General features: G+C 44.4%; 3 protein-coding genes across 3 annotated transcripts in view; 2 read left to right on the top strand and 1 right to left on the bottom strand.

The window, feature by feature from the left end:
• Positions 1-449: 449 nt before the first annotated feature.
• LOC117770643 (dynein intermediate chain 2, axonemal-like) lies at positions 450-5,866 on the bottom strand. The gene is given in 13 exon segments (XM_034600292.1): positions 450-467; positions 765-791; positions 941-1,165; positions 2,106-2,252; positions 2,349-2,484; positions 2,570-2,793; positions 4,038-4,160; positions 4,269-4,408; positions 4,485-4,598; positions 4,674-4,816; positions 4,909-5,030; positions 5,119-5,280; positions 5,588-5,866. Coding segments are annotated over 13 exon segments (1,764 nt in total). The 5' UTR covers positions 5,771-5,866.
• A 6,056-nt stretch (positions 5,867-11,922) lies between these two features.
• On the top strand, positions 11,923-13,441 carry LOC117770817 (gastrula zinc finger protein XlCGF8.2DB-like). Its single transcript, XM_034600566.1, has one exon. It carries the CDS (start codon positions 12,175-12,177, stop codon positions 13,168-13,170), a length of 996 nt encoding a protein of 331 aa, XP_034456457.1. The 5' UTR covers positions 11,923-12,174; the 3' UTR covers positions 13,171-13,441.
• Positions 13,442-18,202: 4,761 nt separating this feature from the next.
• The window catches only part of LOC117770805, a 19,244-nt gene continuing 14,521 nt past the window's right edge, over positions 18,203-22,925 (top strand). The window contains exons 1-2 of the mRNA XM_034600550.1: positions 18,203-18,509; positions 20,445-20,733. Coding sequence (XP_034456441.1) covers positions 18,203-18,509; positions 20,445-20,733 — 596 coding nt within the window. The remainder of the gene's footprint in view (positions 18,510-20,444; positions 20,734-22,925) is intronic.

Below are 22,925 nucleotides of genomic sequence, written 5' to 3'. Positions count from 1 at the left end.
TTAAAACCAACAAGGCTATTCGTGCTCGTTCTGTAAGAACCTCCAATTGAAAAAGATAAGAACAACAAAGTAGATTCGGTTCAGATCGACAGCTGAGTCATTAATAGTGGAAACAGTTGAAGGGTTTAAATACTTCATCCAGTCTGGGAATGAAGTACAGAACTTTATTACAAGTACAAATTCATTAAAGCTCCAAAACACCTCAAATCAGAAGAACCCCCCCAAAAAACACCCAATACTACAAGTGGACTAAAATACTGTGGGTGGGAAAAAATCCATCCTTTACGAGGGAAACAGCGCCCCCTGCTGAGGTAGATCAGGAGATTTGACTGGAAGCGTCGCAGCTGCAGCTAAGTGAACGTTGAGGTTTGTTCAGCAGTTGTTTTAAAGGTCATTGGTGATGTTTGCTTTAACACAGTGCCCCCTGTGGCTTCTCTGTAGAACTGCAGCTACAGAGTCACGATCACCTGATGTGACCGTTTCAGTCAAATTGAGAGATCCAGAAAAATCCAAGTAGAAACAATTTTTATTAGAAATCTGAATTTGTTTACTGAAAGTAGAACAAAGACGACAACTTGTGTTTCAGCACAGACCTGAACATTTAACTAAAAAGTAGAAAAAAAAGGAAACAAAGGTTTGAAGAGTAAACGTTACCCGTCGGCTATCAGACGTTACCATAGCAACATGAACAAACAATCTGTCACTCTAATCCCGAGGAAGTGAGATCATGTTTATATTGTTGAAGTTTCTGCTTCGTCTTTCACTTATTTTTCTTTACAGACGTCTTTCTCCTGAAAAACAGAATCGTTCATATATTTAAATGTCAGTTTGATGGAAACTGTTGCAGCTGAGTAGAAAAACACAATTCACTGTTTAATATCTGAAACCTGAGGAGTTCACAGGAAAAACATGAGCGAACAAAGAGATGAATAAAAAGCACCTGGTTTGATCCGTCCTGCCTCTCCTTCCTCCTCTTCTGCTCCATCTCCACCATGCTGGAGAAGTCGTTCTCGGCTCTGACGATCAGCTGTTCAGGACTCTCCTCTCCCTCCTCCTGACCTCCTTCCTCCTCTTTGCTCTGCTCCGATCGACTCCTCTCTTTCAGACGAATCTCTCTCTGTCGAGACTCCAGGATCTTCTCTCGCTTTGTCTCGCGCTCAAACATCTGGAAATAAAGAAACACAGTTACGTCTGAGATGTTTCAGCTTGATTCTTCTTCACGGTGGAACATCTGGGAAGCTCTGCTTGTCCTGCTACATCTGTCATTTACAGTAAACTGTCCTGAGCTTCACTCCTTGTAGTAAGTGAAGCCGTATATAACAGTTTCATCACTTTCTCTCAAAGAGATCAGTGACTCAGCTGACGCTCACTCCCCTTTAGTTTTTAATCTATAACACACAGACGACCTCTGCCCGAGGATCTCCACGTACGTGACGGCTCGTAAAATACTAAAAGGTCTGACAGGTAGCTGGGAGAAAACCCGTGGAGAGCTTTAACATTACAATCTGTAAAATCTTTCTAAAAATTCTAAAACATCAGGGAACCAGTGTAAAGACGCTAGAACAGCAGTGATGTGCTCATGTTTTGTGGTTCTGGTAAAGTTCTGTACAGTCTGGAGTCCATCAATAGATTTTGGGGTTAGGGAAGTAAAGAGGCTGTTGAGTCAAGGTGTGATAAAATAAAAGTATGTAAAACTGTCTCCATGTCTTTAAAGTTAAAATTGATTGACTTTTAGAAAACTGACTTTTAGCTTTGCTGTGCTGCTCAAAAGTAAAATTGCTGTCAAACAGGACACAAGGTTCTTTGCAGCAGGTTTGATTTGATCCAATAACTGACCAGCAGGTGGCAGTATTTGTTTGGTCATGTGCTACGGTCCAATTAAAAAATAAAATTGGACCCAAAAGCGACCCCTGGGGCACACCACTAAAGCGCGTCATGTAAACAAAGGAGCACACCGTGACACCACAGGCCAAACCCTCAGTGTTCCCTCTCCACACGACAACACTGACATTGAGTTTCTGAACATCTTCGCCCTGGACGCAGTTTTCTAAAAGCTAAGATTAGGGAATTAAACATGTATCTGCAGGTGTTTCAGTGTTTCTCACAGCAGCCAGCAGATTCTTCTCGTTCTTCTGGAGCGTCGACAGTCCAGAGCAGATTTCCAGCAGCGTGGCCTCGCCCTGCTGAGAACCACACGCCACCAAACGCCCGTTGTCCTGAACGCAAAGGCTGTTCAGAGCCGTGTCACACACCTGAGGATGACCACGGACAACAAGAGCGACAACAAACAACAACATTAACGACACACAACAATGACATTTATATTTTTATGGGGGAGAGAAAAGCACCTTGAGACTGAGTGTGGGGTCGTTCTGTTTGAATATGATGTCCCAGACGTCCAAGACACCGTCGTTCTTCACTGTGAAGAAGACAGAGGGTCTGACTGGACTCCAGCAGGCGTCTGTCAGGAACGACATCTGATATCTGAGGAAATAACACTGGATTTTAAAATCTGGTCTAAGTTTGACCCAAACTGAGCAGGATGTAGAGAGGAGGGTCTGTGTCCTACTTGGTCCACATGATGGATGATTCCTTGATGTCCTCAGACCAGATTCGGGCCGTCCAGTCCCCCACGGTGAGGAAGTTTTTGGGAAAGAAGGGATTCCTCTGCAGGGCGTAGATGGGTCCGTGGTGACCATCGTACGTACAAACTATTTTCTCGGCCGGTGTCTTTGCCTTCCTGTTACAGGAGACGACGACACCCTGCTCCGTCCCCACCATGAACTTAGTCGGCTGCAGAGACATCGAGGACAGAGTAATAAAAACAAAGGGTCTGAGATTAAACTGCTGGAAGTAGTTTTAATCTGTTGAACTACTGATTCCTTTAATGCAACGTTCCATCAGTTATTTTCTGAATCTCCTTTTTTTAAAGATCTCTGTTTCTTTAGTTATAATGCTTTCCCTTTTTTCAAATCTTCTCTGTGTTGGTAGGCAAAGTTTTCTTTTGAGCTTTATACATAATTTGCTAAATACTGTAATCTACTAGCTTGATGGATCGACTTCTACTGATGATTCTTATTATCTAATGAATCCTTTACTTTGTTTTAGATATTTTCAACTTTGTGTAAATTTATGTGAGCTCATCTATCATTTACTCTACAAATGTCAATACCTCCTATATTGATGCTTCAATGTTTTTCTCTCGGTTACTAAATATCATGAAGTTGTTTTTTTCAAGATTCAGCGATAATTTATTTATATAAAACCATTTTTTCCACCTGTGTTCAATTTTTCCTGGAGTAAAATAAAGGAGACAGAATAAACTTGAGCAGTTTGGAAACATAAACCTGACTAAAGAAAAATACTACCAACATTATCCATTATTGTGTTTCCGTCTGCATTATCTTCCATTATTTTTGGAATATTTATTGCAAGACTAGGACCTACATTTACAAAACATATTAACATATTATTGAATTTGTTTACCATTTTATTTACGTCATAAATGTCTGAATTGTCTTTCATTATATTGCATTAATAAGTCATTCCTCTGCTTCTGCTAATGAATCATATGATGACAGCTGGTTCAGATTTCTCTGCCCTCCTTTGGGTTAACCCTCTGGTGGACAGGAGGGCAGAGAGTGTGACTAATAGATATTGCATCACTTTGAATCTTTATGTTCTTACTGGGCAGAAATCCCATCACTGAGATCTACAACCATCATATTAACTTACAGCCAAAGGGCGGCTGGAGCTAATCCCAGTGTACAGGGGTTCATCCTGGGCAGCCCCTAACCCTAACCCAACAACTAAACTAACTACACAAACTAAAAACAACAGTTCACTCTCATGTTCTCTCCTAACCCTATTCTCTATGTCCGTGGACTGTGGGACAAACTCCACACAGAAGGACTCTGGCCGAACCAGGATTTGAACCAAGAACCTTCTTCCTGTGAGGCAACAGTGCTCAAGGACACAGTACATGAGGCCCTTGTCGCATCTTGAGCTCCATGCTGGGTAGAATAACAGAAACTCACCATGGTGGATTCAAACTCCAGTGAGATGGCTCCTAAAGCCCGATTTAGGTTCCCCTCCCTGCCCAGGTCCAGAACCAGATGCTCTGTGGGCTCGCTCAACTTGCGAACATCCCACCATAGAACCTGACGGAGAGAAGAGACTTGTCGTAGAAGTTTTTTTTAAGATTAGTTCCCATATCCTATTTTGGCCTCTTCAGCCTGATATGTTAATTCCAACAGTCATGAGTCCACCTGTCCATCCGTGGAGGCAGAGAATGCGTCAGTTCCTGTCTTGGACTGCAGCCAGACGATTTTATAAACCGGGTCCCTGTGACTCTGCTCCACAGAGGAAATCTCCACAGGCTGGCTGCCTCTCCGGGTGTCCCAGTACGCTGAAACAAACACAGTCACATCTTTATAAACCTTGTCACAGACAGAAAATCCCCGTCTGTCAGTCCCTGAACGTACCGATCTGTCCATTGAAGCTGCCTCCTACCAGAATGTGTGAATCTTTAGGATTATAATTCAGACAGATAAGTGGAGATGTCGGCTTGAGTGTCATCTCTGGTCTGTTCGGGTTCTCTGAAACATACAACATCCGTCTGTGAACAGACTGGAATCTGTGGTCCTTTTAAATTCAGCTGCTTTCTGACCTACCAATGTCCCAGATGTAGGAGTCCAGGCTCATGTCTTTGGACGTTTTCTGGAACTCGAGGCAGGAGTAGGCGGCCGCCAGCTTCCTGCCGCTGTCGGGATGCCATGACAGACCAGTGATGGTACGTTTCACCTCATTAGGATCTCTGTAGGCACAAAGGAGAGGAAATGCAATGAGCCAAAGAACCTCAGCGATCAATCGGTCACCTTCTGTCCATCAATTTGTTGACAGTTGCACCTAAAGACATAGATGGTCTTGGCGGAAGGCGGCTCCTGACTTCCCTCCACTTCCTCCTCATCCTCCAGGTACTCCTGGTAGATGTCCACAGCATTGTTCTGTCTGATGCAGTGCTCCATTACCTGGAAAAAACCATAACATCACATGGTGACACCTGAGGTGGACTGGGTGGATGTGGACTGAAGTGAACAGGGTGGATGTGGATCTTACACTGGCCAGCTGCAGGACGCTGTTGATGTAGCTCTCGTCTTTTTCCACCTTCTTCCTGAAACGGATGGTTTGTTCCATCTCCTCAGGGTTGACGTCTTTGGGCCACCCCCCCTCCACATGGTTGATCCCACAGCTGTTGGACTGGAAGCACTCCGTGTTCACCTGTAGAATTTTACTATTTAATACAAACGTAATCTGTCACCTGTCATTTCAAGGACATACATTTCTTTCTCCAGTGGTATTGACCAGCCATGTCCCGTCACTACTGGTGCTCCCCAGGGCTCTGTCCTGGGGCCCCTTCTGTTTATCATCTACTTACTTCCTCAACATTCATTTCCATTGTTATGTGGATGACAACAGACACACAGGTAAACAGACACACAGGTAAACAGACAGACAGACAGACACGGGTAACTGACATGCCGTTAAACTCCACACGGTTGATGGCGTGTGAGCAGGTGGGTCTCACCTGGTGCTCGGACATGTCGTGGTCCACCCCCTGCGCCTGTTCTCTGGGGGTTTTCGGGATGAACTCTAGACCCAGACTCGGCTCTGGGAGCACGTCCACCAGCAGCTCAGCAGGCCGGTCCGAGAACAGACACTGGCGGCCGAGCTCCCCGCGGAGCTTCGTGTAGACGTGGACGATGTCCATGGAACCGCCGCTAGCGTTCTACCGTTACCCTGTTCTACCGTTACCCTGTTCTACCGTTACACTGTTCTACTACTGTTTCTACCGTTACCCTGTTCTACCGTTACACTGTTCTACTCTACCGTTACCCTGTTCTACCCTGTTCTACCGTTACCCTGTTCTACTACCGTTACCCTGTTCTACCGTTACCCGTTACTCTACCGTTACCCTGTTCTACCGTTACCCTGTTCTACGTTATTCTACTACGTTACCCTGTTCTACCGTTACCGTCTACTGTTCTACTACGTTACCTGTTCTACCGTTACCCTGTTCTACCGTTACCCTGTTCTACCGTTACACTGTTCTACCGTTACCCTGTTTTCTACCGTTACCCTGTTCTACCGTTACCCTGTCTAACCGTTACCCTGTTCTACCGTTACCCTGTTCTACCGTTACCCTGTTCTACCGTTACCCTGTTCTACCGTGTACCGTTACTGTTCTAACCGTTACACTGTTCTACCGTTACCTGTTCTACCGTTACACTGTTTACCGTTACCCTGTTCTACCGTTACCCTGTTCTACCGTTACCCTGTTTCTACCGTTACACTGTTCTACCGTTACCCTGTTCTACCGTTACCCTGTTCTACCGGTAACCTGTTCTACCGTTACACTGTTCTACCGTTACCCTGTTCTACCGTTACCCTGTTCTACCGTTACCCTGTTTCTACCGTTACACTGTTCTACCGTTACCCTGTTCTACCGTTACCTGTTCTACCGTTACCCTGTTCTACCGTTACACTGTTCTACCGTTACCCTGTTCTACCGTTACCCTGTTCTACCGTTACACTGTTCTACCGTTACCCTGTTCTACCGTTTACACTGTTCTACCGTTACCCTGTTTTCTACCGTTACCCTGTTCTACCGTTACCCTGTTCTACCGTTACCCTGTTCTACCGTTACACTGTTCTACCGTACCCTGTTCTACCGTTACACTGTTCTACCGTTACCCTGTTCTACCGTTACACCTGTTCTACCGTTACCCTGTTCTACCGTTACACTGTTCTACCGTTACCCTTGTTCTACCGTTACCCTGTTCTACCGTTACCCTGTTCTACCTCGTTACACTGTTCTACCGTACCCTGTTCTACCGTACCTGTTCTACGTTACACTGTTCTACCGTTACACCTGTTCTACCGTTACACTGTTCTACCGTTACCCTGTTCTCCGTTACCCTGTTCTACCGTTACACTGTTCTACCGTTACACTGTCTCTACCGTTACACTGTTCTACCGTTTACCCGTGGGAATGCAGTACGAGCTGGCTCAAATCGTGGCAGCGGATCACGTAGAGGCACTTCCGGTGTCAACAGAAAGTGCCACTGATTTGTAAAGGCAGTGCTTTTGTTTCCCTTGATGCCACACTGATTACAGGCAGCTGCCGTGATGCCACCACTGTCCACACCTATTAGATCCATATGATCTTGGTGTCTATGTATAGGTAAGAACTCAAAGACTGTATTGAGTAAACCAAAGGAGAAATGTTACATTCATCCTTAAATAACTTTAATAACCTAAACTTAGCCTTAAATTCTACATAAGATGGTGAATAACTCCATGATAGCAAGGATGCACAGAGATGCCACGGCTAATGTAGCAATTTATTGACCACAAACTGTACCAATGTAGATGAAAATACCTCAAAGGAACAAAGTTTTAGTAACGTAGGACCAGACACACTCTCCATTTATATTTGTTCTCCTCTAGGCTGAATAAATGTATTCAGTGTTTTTGTGTTACAAGACAGCAAAGAGAGACTCACAAAATGTTACTTTCCAATTTCATATAAACCATTTACAGTTTTATTTACTATCATAACTTGACTTTTGCCCAAATGTTTTCCTTATGACAGGATCATAGGCATTCTCCAAGGACTTAGTTAAATACACTAAACATCCATAAGAACATTTAAAATAGACTTATTGTTGCTCCTTCAACTGCAAAATATTTCATATGAGTTATGAGCGTCCATGGAGTTAAAGCCTCAGTGCATATATTAGACAAATGACACACGAAGCTGTACATGTTGTTGCTTTTGTGTAAATAATCGCCTTGTAATTTTTTGTGTTTGAGTAATTTGTGAAAATACAGATCATAATAACTACATTAAAGCATTAAATGATGTCTATTGTAATGACATATTGTGTCAGTGATGGTAAATGTTAATAATGGAACCTTAAACAGGGCAACAGAGCTGCAATACCAGACACAAACAGCAGGTTTTACATATGTCAAAGATAGCAAGGTATTGTAGTAAGGACTGGTTAAAGTGACTTTAATAATGAAATATCCTTTGAAGATCACAAGGCACAAACATTAATTAGCTAATGAAACATTAATAACAGACTTCTCACCATCATCATTTCAGACAGAGGAGGAAGGTCACAGCAAATTTGAATCTTTTTATGTAACTCATTGAAAAGAAACACGGTTCCAGTTTCAGTCATTAAGTATCATGTCTCATTGACATCACTGTAAAGTCCTTCCACATTCGTGTGAACCAGACGGTTTTACATTGTTTTAACAACAGCTCTCTATCAACATCTAAAAATGATGCCTGGATAAAGGTCATCACACAGAAAGACACAACATCCCCGTTGGATCAGAACCTGGTCACATCACCTCGGCAGTGTGATTTCCCCCGAGACGGGACCGTGGATCGGAAAGTACAACTGACAACTTAGTAGTTGTAATATAAAACACTACAGGCTAACACACCTTGAAATTGTCTCCACTGTGAGACCTAAAGCTGCGAGACTAAAGAGTGAAGGAGAGACATTTTCTACTAATTTTGCAGATAAATGGAAAATAACAATACATAAAAAAAAACTATATAATTTGCATATCTGCAGAAAAAGAGCAGATATTGAATCAGATAAAGATATGCACAATATATAAGCTACATAAATATACATATGGAAATACCGGAATGTAAAGATGGTAGTGCAGTGAAGTGTCCACTTGTCACCTGTTGCACATTGTTACAGTGCAAAGTAATAATGATGTCCTCAAAAGTTTTTTGACAGCAGAGCATGTAATATAGCCTACACATATCCAACAGTAATATCCCTTGATTTTTAAATGCAGTTAAAAAAACACAATTACTAATTAATATGAGGACAGAATACTTCAGAGAAATAACCTTGTTCTCCTTGACCTTTAGTGAAACCTAGAGTGGGAAGCCCAAGCGCTCATCTACATTATGTGCTGATTAGTCAACTTCTTTTTCCATGGAGACTGGATTTCTTTGGCTTTGAAAACAATATTATTATGTCATTTGTTCTGTGTGGCTGTTATGAGTCTGAAGTGTGGCACAGGCACATCTTATAAATGATGAGTAGACAAAAATAAAAGAATAAACTTGACATGGACCCATAACATTCTTAATAAATCTTATTAAAGTTTAACTAAACCCCTAAAACATTTTTTTCTGATGAAACCAATAAATGTGGATATTACTAGAGAAAATATGACACCATAAACTGCGTCAGAACCCTCCGAGACCGGAACAATAACAAGTAAGTCAAGGTTCACAAACTGGTCCAATCTCCCTGAATGAGACAGGGAAGTGCCTCTACGAGCTGCCGCTGCCACGAGTTGAGCTATCTGTCTCTCCGGGAATGGCAGCTCTGTAACTTAGCAACGGTGTTTACCGTATCCCAGCAACAGTCGACTTGTTCAAACATAACTTTATTAACCAATGATGCAGGAAAAGTGACATTAACGGTATGATTATATTATATATTTTAATTCAATAATATGTAGACATTGTTATAATATAATATATAAAATTCCTTCTTTAGGGTTAGGGTCCTTTTTTATTTTCTTGTTTTTATGATGTCCCCCTACTTTGCTGTCTTAGTAGTTTTACTAGTAATGGAGTATTTCTACTTTACTGTCTTGGTACTTTAACTTCAGTAAATGATCTGAATTCTTCTTCCACCACTGGTTAGGTATATTTTGTTGCTTATACTTTAGTACTTGTGTAACATGTACTCTTGACAGAGTATTTCTACTGTGCAGTATTAGTACTTTCGTTTCCTCGTCGTCCTCCAGTCCAGCAGGGGTCGCTGTGGGCTCTGCACTCGGTGTCTCTGTTTACCTGCCGCTGGCTCTCTTTGTCCGCTCCGAGACTCAAAGTGCGCAGAAAGGAGGACAATGTGCGCAGAAAGGAGGACAATGTGCGCCGTGCAGCTGCTGCGGGTGTCGGTACGTGAGCGGATCAGCGCGGCCGCTGAAGACTTCCTGCTGCAGCTGGAGAAAGGAGAAGAAACGGCTCGAGTCCCGGCGCTGAGAGCGCTGCTCACCGAGCGGCTAGCGGCGGCGGCGGAGGAGATCGTCGCGGTGTTTGAGGAAACCGTGGCGGAGTACGAACACAGAGTGGAGCGGTCCGAGCGGGAGGTCTGCCGCCAGAGGAGGCTGCTCGATGCCGTGATGAAGCCCGAAGTCCGGCTGCACAGAGCAGGTCAGTCCCTGGAGGAGCCGGGAAGCTAGCTGAGCTAGTGGAGCTACCTGCTGCTCTGTGGTGGCTAAGCTAGTGGAGCTACCTGCTGCTCTGTGGTGGCTAAGCTAGTGGAGCTAACTGCTGCTCTGTGGTGGCTAAGCTAGTGGAGCTACCTGCTGCTCTGTGCTAGCTGAGCTAGTGGAGCTAACTGCTGCTCTGTGGTGGCTAAGCTAGTGGAGCTACCTGCTGCTCTGTGCTAGCTGAGCTAGTGGAGCTAACTGCTGCTCTGTGCTAGCTGAGCTAGTGGAGCTAACTGCTGCTCTGTGCTAGGTAAGCTAGTGAAGCTAAGATGCTCTGTGCTAGCTAAGCTATTGGAGCTTGCTTTTCTTCGACAGACACAAGAAACATTTGTGGGTTGTGGCTCTAAAATATATTTAACGTGAGCAGAGCTGCACGTCACCACCTGCATCAAGAAGTTCATCAGAATTTTCCTAAATCTTTAAAAGCATTAATACAAAGTGTAAAAGACACAAATATAAACAGGCAGGTCCAATTAAAAATCCTTATTACATTTCAGAGAATACAAAATAAAAAGTATCATGAGATAAAATAGGAGAATGAAAGTTACAGGGACAATGAATGAATATAAAGCCTCAGATGTGACTTAATGAAAGGCAGCGACAAACAGAAATAGACGCGATTTAAAAGAAGTCAGTCGTAGCAGACATGACATATTTTCGATTTATTCATGTGAGAAAATAAACTTGATTCATGGATGGTCCACTGACTGATGTTGATGTGAAATGTTTTCGTTTTGCAACAACTTTGACATAATTGTCTGCGTGAAACAACCGAGAGTTGTGTTTTCTGTTTTCATTTAGCACTTGTGCTCACTGTCGTATTCGACAGATAAACATTGAAACTGCTGAAAGATGATTTTCTCTGTATATTCTGCTATGAACTGCGCAGGAATGTGAAAAAAGTCGGCGAGACCGTGAATCTCTAGAAGAGCAGCGCGGCTGAACTGCAGCCGCCGTGACCGTTCTAATCTGTCAACATAAGCAAGCTGTTCCGCAGCCAGTGTTCCCCAGGTTTAAATAAGAACCGTATATTCCTGTGGGTGCAACGCTTTGCTTTCACTCCATGCAGGCGAACCTTCAGTGCCAATACAAGTACATGTAAGTACGTCATAAGTACACCATACCATAAAATGAAGGCTACTTATCCATTGTCAAAGAAAACACCTACATGCATGAGAGCAAACAAGAAAACACTCAACAGATGAACTACAATTTAATCAGCATGAAATAATGAACATAAATGACATTGTAATTCTGGCATTTCAAACCCAGGATTAACCTGCACACTACTGTAGCCTCACAAACTACTTATCATACTATCAAACTACTGAAGCCTGGAGCCACGGGCTCAGATAGAGCTACGCTCTTTTTTAAAAAAAGTATCGATAAAGTATCGGAATCGAAACAAAAACGTTGGTATTGTGACAATGTTTTAGACCAAAAAACACCAAACCTCTCTCCTCTCCCTGCAGACATCCTGCAGCTGGTGGTGAGTAAAGCAGAGGTTCCCCCTGAGCAGCAGCAGTGGAGCCCCCTTGTGGACAAGGAGGACCCAGAGCCCCCCCACATTAAGAGGAACAGGAGGAACGGTGGACCAAGCAGGAGGGAGAGCAGCTTCAAGGACTGGAGGAGTCTGATATCAAGTTCTCATTGACTCCTGTCACTGTGAAGCGTGAAGAAGATGAAGAGACACCTCAGGCGTCACAGCTTCATCAGAGTCAGACTGAGGAGAACAGAGCGAACTGTGGAGGACCAGAACCAGCCAGGAACTCAGGTCCTGATGGACATTTACAACCAGGTCCTGAGACTGAAGACTCCTCTGAGACTGCAGACAGTGAAGGTGATTGGATGGAGACCAGGGAACCTCAGCCTGTAAGTGATACGCGATGCAAAACAGACCAGAAAGCATTTAACTGCTCTGAGTGTAGTAAAACATTTAGTAGAAAGGACTATCTGAAGACACATTTGACAGTTCATACTGGAGAGAAACCGTTTAGTTGCTCTGAGTGTGGTAAAAGATTTACCCGAAAGGAACATCTGAAGACTCATGTGAAAATTCATACAGGAGAGAAACCCTTTTGTTGCTCTGAGTGTGGTAAACGATTTAGGATAAAGGGAGAAATGCTGACACATATGTCAGTGCATACAGGTGAGAAACCATTTAGTTGCTCTGAGTGTGGTAAAATATTTAGGCTAAAGCGCCAACTGCAAAAACATGGGACAATTCATACAGGAGTGAAACCATTTAGTTGCTCTGAGTGTGGTAAGAGATTTGGTCAAAAGGAATATCTGAGGTCACACATGAGGATCCATACAGGAGAGAAACCTTTCATCTGCTCTGAGTGTGGTAAAAGATATCATCATCAGGCTGGTCTGCAGGCACACATGAGGAATCACACAGGAGAGAAACCATTCATCTGCTCTGAGTGTGGTAAAAGATTTAACCATAAGAGCCGTCTGCAGATACATGAAAGGATTCATACACGAGATCAACCATTTACTTGCTCTGAGTGTGGTCAAAGATTTAGTTACCAGGCCAATCTGGTGGCACATCTAAGAAGTCATACAGGAGAGAAACCATTTAGTTGCTCTGAGTGTGGTCAAAGTTTTAGCCGAAAGGATAGTCTGCAGATACACGCAAGACTTCATACAGGAGAGAAACCATTCAGTTGCAGCATTTGCAACAAAAGATTTAGTTGGATTTATCAGCAAAAGAACCATCAGTGTATTGGTGAGACTTCACAGCTTCATCAGAATCAGAGTGAGGGGAACAGAGAGGACTGTGGAGGACCAGAACCAGCCAGGAACTCAGGTCCTGATTGGTCTTACTGTGTACAAGACTGACGGATCTTCTGAAGCTGAGACTGAAGACAGCGAAGTTGGTTAGAAGTAGACAATGGAACCTCAGTCTGGTTTAAACACAGACACCTACAAACCTCCTGTAAGTGTTAAGAGATTCTTTGTTCTCCAAAGTGTATTAAGTGTAAAACAATGCGGTGCCCCGTATGGGGCTTGATACTGTTGATAATTGTTTACGATTGTGCAATATTCACCTTCTGGGACATTGTCTCGATTTTTCCACATCTTGTCAAATTAGCTTCTTACAGACATTTACTAGCATGATAGCGATTTCACGACAATCTTAACTTTGTCTATACTTAGGTTTTAATTTGATCCAGAGCATTGTGTAAAGAGAGAATTTGGCCGTAGAGTTGAAAATCTGAACTGTGGTTTTTTTATTTCTTCATATCTCTTGTGAAAATACATCTTAACTGATGTTGATGAATTGTTTTGATGCTTGGAATTGGCTTAAGTCTTTTGATCTTAAACAAAATGGAATACATGTATTAATTTGTAGATAAATTAAATTTTGTAAAAAACACTTTGTTAATTCCAGCCTTGTTACTCTACTTGCACCAAATGTCAGAGCGACTGAGAAGTTGGGACTGATTATATCAAGCTTCATCGGATGTGGGCAAATGAAAAATGAGCTTAATAACAATGTCCTCGTTGCTACTTGTCATAACAGCTGCAGCGACTTCAGCAGCTGTAAACTTTGCTGTTCTTTTAGACATTCTCTCAGGCTCCGCCCAGTGTCTACCCCGTGAAAACAACGACAGGTTCTGCCCAGTTGAGTCTAAAAGAATGGTCCTTCATGCGAATGTCTGTGTTCAGTTATTCAACAGGAAATTCATGAGAAACCCAACCACACTGTGAGGCCGTAACCTCATTAGTCTCAGGACATTCCGGCCCTGTTACCATGTGTCTCAGATGATCCGATCACCAGTGGACACATCAGAGTTGGTCAGCACACACCTGGGCCCTGTTCTACGTGGCAAGATCAACATAGCCAGGATATGTTTTCGTTATCTGGCTTCACTGAACCTAACATCGTCCTGATAAACTCCACATGGAAGCTGGTTTTCAACTGTCTCAGTTAACCCTGGCTATTTCTTATCCAGCTACGATGAATTTATGTGAGTCTGAAGTATTACGTTTATAGGCAGCGCTAAAGCTAGCGAGTGCTGCTGGTTAGATCTTTTCGACGCTAATGTAACCGTGGCTCTTCTGGTAGTTAGCCGTGTTTAACCGTCCTGCCCGCTAAGGTGAATCAGAACCTTCTTGTGTGGTCGTGAGGTGAATGTAAAGGAAAAGTGGGCGAGACGCAATAGTCATGTGATAGAAAACTAGTTTTATGTTCAAGTCAATGAAGCTTTAATGGCAAACATGACCATAACAACCAACAGACTAAAGTAATAATAGTAACAACAACAACACTAAAAGTGCTTTGAGTTGTCAAGACTTGAAAAACACTATATAAATACAGACTATTTACCATTTTATCATTTAACAACAATGGTAATAATGATAATTATGTTTGTACATTTATCTAATGGCAGGAAGTGTCACAATTTTACTCTCACTCAATGTTATTTTTCTGTAATCTTAAACTTAATAGGTTTAAATAAATCCTCTTCTCTATCCAAGAATTATTTTTGACATTTTTTGGGTCTCACCAATCAGTTATTGAGTTTAACAAAGTCTTAAAGGATTAAATTTGACTTTAAAAAGGGGGGGAAACCCTGGTACTTTACTTGTAATGAAGTATAATAACTTTAAAATTCTGTGTACTTTTACTTGTAATGGAGTATTTTTACTTAAATGTCTTGTTAACGAGTAGTTGTGCTCAGTGTACTTACACAAATAGACGATTAAAAACTGACGTCGTGCAACGGGAAGGAAAATGTGCCCGAGTGGACAAGAAAGCTTTAACTACTAATTAAGACCAGAGCACGTTAGTGCAGAGTGATGCAGATATGGATCGTTAACATACAGGTTACTTTTATACATGAGGTAGGTGAATCATATGGTGATCCTATATGTATGTGTATAAATATATATATATATATATATATATATATATTTATTTATTTCAATTTTCTGTCTCCATAAATCAACACAATTCAGTGTCTTTTCCTGCACTCAAATCACTGTCAGTGGACTCAAGACACCCCCACCTGCACCTGCACCTGCAGCACTGAACCTGCAGCACTGAACCTGGATCTGAACCTGCAGCTCTGAACCTGCAGCACTGAACCTGGATCTGAACCTGCAGCTCTGAACCTGCAGCACTGAACCTGGATCTGAACCTGCAGCTCTGAACCTGCAGCTCTGAACCTGGGTCTGAACCTGCAGCACTGAACCTGAACCTGGGTCTGAACCTGCAGCTCTGAACCTGCAGCTCTGAACCTGCAGCTCTGAACCTGCAGCTCTGAACCTGGGTCTGAACCTGCAGCTCTGAACCTGGGTCTGAACCTGCAGCACTGAACCTGCAGCTCTGAACCTGCAGCTCTGAACCTGGGTCTGAACCTGCAGCTCTGAACCTGGGTCTGAACCTGCAGCACTGAACCTGCAGCACTGAACCTGCAGCACTGAACCTGCAGCTCTGAACCTGCAGCACTGAACCTGCAGCTCTGAACCTGGGTCTGAACCTGCAGCACTGAACCTGGATCTGAACCTGCAGCTCTGAACCTGAGTCTGAACCTGGGTCTGAACCTGCAGCTCTGAACCTGGGTCTGAACCTGGGTCTGAACCTGCAGCACTGAACCTGGGTCTGAACCTGGGTCTGAACCTGAACCTGCAGCTCTGAACCTGCAGCTCTGAACCTGAGTCTGAACCTGAGTCTGAACCTGGGTCTGAACCTGCAGCACTGAACCTGCAGCTCTGAACCTGAGTCTGAACCTGGGTCTGAACCTGGGTCTGAACCTGGGTCTGAACCTGCAGCACTGAACCTGCAGCACTGAACCTGCAGCTCTGAACCTGGGTCTGAACCTGAGTCTGAACCTGAGTCTGAACCTGAGTCTGAACCTGGGTCTGAACCTGGGTCTGAACCTGCAGCACTGAACCTGCAGCTCTGAACCTGAGTCTGAACCTGAGTCTGAACCTGGGTCTGAACCTGGGTCTGAACCTGCAGCACTGAACCTGCAGCACTGAACCTGCAGCTCTGAACCTGAGTCTGAACCTGAGTCTGAACCTGAGTCTGAACCTGCAGCACTGAACCTGGGTCTGAACCTGAGTCTGAACCTGGGTCTGAACCTGCAGCACTGAACCTGAGTCTGAACCTGAGTCTGAACCTGGGTCTGAACCTGGGTCTGAACCTGCAGCTCAGAACCTGGGTCTGAACCTGAGTCTGAACCTGGGTCTGAACCTGGGTCTGAACCTGGGTCTGAACCTGCAGCTCTGAACCTGAGTCTGAACCTGGGTCTGAACCTGGGTCTGAACCTGAGTCTGAACCTGGGTCTGAACCTGCAGCTCTGAACCTGAGTCTGAACCTGAGTCTGAACCTGGGTCTGAACCTGGGTCTGAACCTGAGTCTGAACCTGCAGCTCTGAACCTGAGTCTGAACCTGGGTCTGAACCTGCTGATGCATCTTTACCTTTCAGTTCGACAAGGAAGCAATGGAGTGAGTGGACAACAGGACATCATGTCTCTAAACTCTTCTCGTGGATCTTTTCTGGTTTTTGTTGCAATCCAAAGACAGAAGTGAAACGTCCTAAGAGTGAAGAGACAGTCAACAACACAGAAGGAGACAGAGACTCAGAGAGACTAAGAGGGAGACACAGAGACTCAGAGACTCAGAGAGACAGGGGGAGACAGAGACTCAGAGAGACTAAGAGGGAGACACAGAGACTAAGAGGGAGACACAGAGACAGAGACTCAGAGGGAGACAGAGAGACACAAAGACTCAGAGGGAGACAGAGACTCAGAGAGACAGGGGGAGACAGAGACTCAGAGAGACTAAGAGGGAGACACAGAGACTCAGAGGGAGACAGAGAGACACAAAGACTCAGGGAGACAGAGACTCAGAGACAGGGGGAGACAGAGACTCAGAGAGACTAAGAGGGAGACACAGAGAGACGGAGACAGAGAGAGACACAAAGACTCAGAGGGAGACACAAAGACTCAGAGGGAGACGGAGATAGACTCACAGAGACTCAGAGGGAGACAGAGAGACTCAGAAAGACACAAAGGCTCAGAGAGACAGACAGGATAAATAAGGATAATGGATAAATATATAATCATACTGTACTATGTATTCTGCTTATGCATGATGTAACCACACTGTCATCTTAGTTCGTGTGGGACAAGATGGCCGTTGAGGACCTGCCTCATGACCTTTATCTACTAGTGTCTGTGACTTGTCTTCACTAAATCTGCATTAAAGCACACGCCTGCGAAGGTTCTTCATCGTTCGCTCCACACAACGTCTTCACATCCTGTATGATTGTCTGACCTTCTTTGCAAAAAATAAAGTACAATGAAAAGACTTTTATTCTCAGATCTTTGTATTTCAGAAGTCTCACCATCACATGAGACAGAGACTCCGAGTACCAAGGAGTCGAAGGTTTTTTCTTCTGCCCCGGTTCTCCAGGTCGTCCGAACTTTGTTTCAAAGTCTGTTCGTAGTGGTTTTAACTCGCTTAAAACTTCAGCTATATTAGCCTTTGGACTAGCCTCTGTCACTCGATGGACTTGATGGAGTTGTTTGTGGACCAGTCTTGAGAGTCCAAGTAAAAATATTACACAACTTATTTGCAGGAGGTTTTGACATATCAACGCTGAGGTTCTCTTTAAAAAATAGCAACGGAGTATTTGTACTTTGTTGTCTTTATTCCTTCACTTGTAATGGAGTATTTCTACTTCACTGTCTTGGTATTTTTACTTGTATTTCTACTGTGCAGTATTAGTACTTTCGTTTCCTCGTCGTCCTCCAGTCCAGCAGGGGTCGCTGTGGGCTCTGCACTCGGTGTCTCTGTTTACCTGCCGCTGGCTCTCTTTGTCCGCTCCGAGACTCAAAGTGCGCAGAAAGGAGGACAATGTGCGCAGAAAGGAGGACAATGTGCGCCGTGCAGCTGCTGCGGGTGTCGGTACGTGAGCGGATCAGCGCGGCCGCTGAAGACTTCCTGCTGCAGCTGGAGAAAGGAGAAGAAACGGCTCGAGTCCCGGCGCTGAGAGCGCTGCTCACCGAGCGGCTAGCGGCGGCGGCGGAGGAGATCGTCGCGGTGTTTGAGGAAACCGTGGCGGAGTACGAACACAGAGTGGAGCGGTCCGAGCGGGAGGTCTGCCGCCAGAGGAGGCTGCTCGATGCCGTGATGAAGCCCGAAGTCCGGCTGCACAGAGCAGGTCAGTCCCTGGAGGAGCCGCTCACAGGCTAACGTTAGCTAGCATCTGCTCTGCTAACAGGAGTTGATCAAACTAAATATCTGAGGTCTGAACTACGAAGCAGGATTTTGGGTTATCGGGTAAGTTCAGGGTTAATTCAGGTTTAAGAGTTTTCAGCTCTACGAAGCTCGTTCCCTTGTTATCAGGTAAATCACCATGGTAACTAATGATGAACAGCTGACCTGCTCCAGGTTGAGTTGGAGATAAGAGATCAAACAGTATAAAGCTCCGCCCACTGACCCATCCCTTCCTTTGAACCATGACATCATGTTCTCAGAGGATCTGTGGAGCTGGTGTGGATGGTTCGAGTCTCTGAGGAGGACCAGGGTCTTCAGAGACCCACAAGATCCTTTGAGCTCCTCTGATGAGCTTCTGAAAGATCTAGATTCTCCTCAGAGGATGAACCTCTGTCAGCTGCTGGAGCCCAACAGAACCAGCCTGACCCGTAAAGTGCTCCCAGTACCACAGACTGCATCTGCTCCACTTACTGATACTGATGTACTGGGAGTGTTAGCGGAGGAGAACCTCACATACTTTAATACTTTGATCCTTTAAGTAGCTTCACCCTGTGAAATAAATATTTATTTGGGACTCGAACACTCACCACAGTGACTCTCCACTGTTGTGTGGTGCACACTCTCCTTAAAGGGAAGGATAAGGGAAGTTTAAATCAACGTCTGGTTGGTGAAGTGGATCTCAGCCTCTAACTCACCCAGAACATCTCAGCCTCTCCCTGTTTACCAACAATCTCAGCACTGACACCGACCCCATGGACGACGAGTGTCCTGTCGGCCTGTTAGCGCCCTCTTGTGGTGATGCCATACATATGTGACTGTCAGTACTTTGTAGGGTTTGGGTTAGACCCTAACCCAATACTTGAGAAAAGTACCTGGGGACAAGTACAGATTTAAAAACGAATGACATCCGGGAAGAGGAGAGCTGATGTTTGTGAGGTTTTCATTTATTTCTATTTTCTTTATGAAGCCAGGTAGAGAATTGCTTTTTCTAGAGTCCTCTTTTTGTTAAATTTGTTATATTTAAAATATTTAAACCTCGCTGGCCCTGCATGTAAAAGACAAAACATTTAAACAAACCACTTGTCTCCTTATCCACTAACTTGTGTCAAACTAAAGGTTTTGAATGCGGCTTTCTCCTCACAGGGTGAGGTGAGGGGTGTTCAGCTGCAACAAACAACTTCACCACTAGATCCCACTACATTCTACACCCTGTACCTTTAGGTACTAAAACTTAAACTTGTTACGACGTAGATTTATTTAGTCACTGGAGTCGTGCAGTTAAGATGATTATTTTTGCTTCAGTTTGCTCTTCGGGTGAATTTAAGCTTTGACTTGATGCTGCCATCTTCCTTCCTCCTTATGACGTCATCCCTAGAAGACACAGACGAAGATGTGAAGAGAGTTTGTGGTGATCAGAGCTGAGACGGTGTCAGGTGATGTCAACATGATCACATGACCTCTGCAGCAGTCACCTCTTGTCTCTGTCTGCTGCACCCGGCTGCCCCCCCTCTCACCTGAACCAGGAGGAGGATCTGATGCTGTGAACGAGTCTGTGCAGAAAACCTGCTGCTGTGTTGTTCAGCTGTGAAACACAAACTCTGGAGAAGCTCTGGAGACGAGTCTCTGGATTTTAGCTGCAGGTCTGAAAACGGCTTAACCAACTAACTAACTTCCACTCGCCCTGTTCTGATCTGTTAGTCACCTACTTTGTGTATTTGGCCTCAAAAGAAGAACACCAACTATGAACAAGCTCAACATCTTTGCTTCCTGAATGCTGTCGTTCAAAAATCACAACAGTTGACATTAAACTACACAACACAACTTTTTAAAAACACTTCAAGAATCTCTGAAATGATAAACATGTGCATTTGTGTTTCAGTGTGTCCGGCAGACGTCCAGCAGCTGGTGGTGAGGAAAGCAGAGGTTCCCCCTGAGCAGCAGCAGTGGAGCCCCCTTGTGGACCATGAGGACCCAGTGCCCCCCCACATTAAAGAGGAACAGGAGGAACGGTGGACCAATCAGGAGGGAGAGCAGCTGGAGGAGGCTGATATCAAGTTCACATTGACTCCTGTCGCTGTGAAGAGTGAAGAAGATGAAGAGACACCTCAGTCGTCACAGCTTCATCAGAGTCAGACTGAGGAGAACAGAGCGAACTGTGGAGGACCAGAACCAGCCAGGAACTCAGGTCCTGATGGACATTTACAACCAGTTAGTGAAGATAATTCTTTAGTTTCTACGGAAACTGATGAAAGTGACTGTGATTGGACACACTCCAATGAAGATCAGTCAGGTAACGAGAATGATAAAAACTGTGAAGCACCTGAAACTGATGCAGGGACTTCAGTGAAGGAGAGACCCTTCCCCTGCTCATACTGCGGTAAAAGATTCAGCCTTAAAGGAAACTTGAACAGACACATCCGAGACCATACGGGCGAGAGACCGTTTCCGTGCACAGGTTGTGACAAATCATTTAAGGACAGTGGCTCGTTGACGGCACATATGAGGTGTCACACAGGAGAGCAACCGTACAGCTGCTTATTCTGTGGGAAGAGTTTTAGTGGAAGGGGAAACATGACGAGACACATGAGAATCCACACAGGAGAGAAACCATTTACCTGCTCAGTGTGTAACAAAAGTTTTCATGTGAAAGAACACCTCAACAGACATATGAAGTATCACACAGGGGAGAAACCGTTCAATTGCTCCATCTGCGGTAAAGGTTGTGCTCAGAAAACTGACCTGAAGAAACACATGAGAGTCCACACGGGAGAGAAACCATTTAGTTGTCCCTTCTGTGGAAAGTGCTGTGCTGAAAAAGGAGACCTGACCAAACACATGAGAGTTCACACAGGAGAGAAACCGTTCAGCTGCAACGTTTGCGGTAAAAGTTGCGCTCAAAGGGGAAGCCTAAAGATTCACATGAGAATCCACACAGGAGAGAAACCTTTCAGCTGCTCAGTCTGCGGCAAATGTTTCACTGTCACAGGACATCTCAAGAGACACATGAAGCTGCATGTCGCAGACAGTCAGGTGAACGAGGCTGAAGATATCAATTCAGGCAAAGCACAACAGCAAGTGGATGCTGTTGAACCAGTGAACACGTCGTGTTGTTCCCTCATTGCAGAGGAAAGATGTTAGAGATACACCTCACGTTTATCAAACATCTCAAGTCCTGTCATCAAGAGACATTTGTTACAAGAACATCACTCGGTCGAGTTGATTCCTCCACCAAGACCCAATGGTCCCTCAAATTCAGTCAAGATGCACCAAATCTCACACACTCCTGAAAGTCAGTCCACTAAATGTTTCAGATTTTATTCATCTTCCATGAATTATTTTCTGAGACATCAACAAAAGTGTTACAAAAAAGTTTTATCTCTGTTAATGCTGTATCTCTGTATCTTCTCTGGAGGATCAAGTGTGAACACAAAGAGTGAGACTCAGTTTCTCTTCTCCTCCTGAGCTCCTGTATAAAGTCTAGATCCAGGAGCAGTGTGAACAGCAGAGGATCCTCCACTGATTCACTGAGTGGGGGGGGGGGGGGAGCTTCTAACACGGGACACAAACATGAAGAAACTAAAACAAACCTCTGGTGAAGAAGTGCTGACACACACGAAGAAGACACAGACGAAGATGTGAAGACAGTTTGTGGTGATCAGAGCTGAAGGTGTCAGGTGATGTCAACATGATCACATGACCTCTGCAGCAGAGGTAACACGTCACTTCCTGTCTCTGTCTGCTGCACCCGGCTGCCCCCCCCTCTCACCTGAACCAGGAGGAGGATCTGATGCTGTGAACGAGTCTGTGCAGAAAACCTGCTGCTGTGTTGTTCAGCTGTGAAACACAAACTCTGGAGAAGCTCTGGAGACGATTCTCTGGATTCCACCTGGAGTCTGAAACCAGCTTTAAAGGAAGGGAGAAGGAAATCTGACTCCGCCCCCTGATCTGGATGTGCACCAAAGTATAATGAGTTCATCTCTGACCCATAAAACATCCGTCCTGCAGGTTTCCTGGAGACCGGTTCATCCTGCTGACAAACCAACAAACGGGGGGGAACTTGGGCAAATATCCCTATTTGAATGTGTATTTTAATGTTATAAAAATAATTTATTATGCCCCGTCAATTAGTGGCAGAGACAACATGATGTAGCACATCTTCCCCAACAGAACAGTTTCTCTAGTGTAACGAAAAGGTATTTATTTTTACAATTACTAAAACATAGATGGAAAATAACCTATTATCTTAAGAGTGGACTTAAATACAAAAACCACTAACAATTAACTGTCTTCAAACTAAATGTTTCCATAATCTATCCAAAAATCAATAAATCTAAAAACAATACTAAACTTCCTACTTAAG

This window comes from Hippoglossus hippoglossus, chromosome 11 (genome assembly GCF_009819705.1).
Source record: "Hippoglossus hippoglossus isolate fHipHip1 chromosome 11, fHipHip1.pri, whole genome shotgun sequence".
Classification (NCBI taxonomy): domain Eukaryota; kingdom Metazoa; phylum Chordata; class Actinopteri; order Pleuronectiformes; family Pleuronectidae; genus Hippoglossus; species Hippoglossus hippoglossus.
The sequence above is the reverse complement of the archived record's forward strand: the minus strand, read 5'-3'. Positions and strand labels throughout refer to the sequence as shown.

Bases quoted from the DNA above. Each gene is read 5' to 3' on its own strand.
- LOC117770817 (XM_034600566.1), top strand. From the start codon at position 12,175: ATGGAGACCAGGGAACCTCAGCCTGTAAGTGATACGCGATGCAAAACA.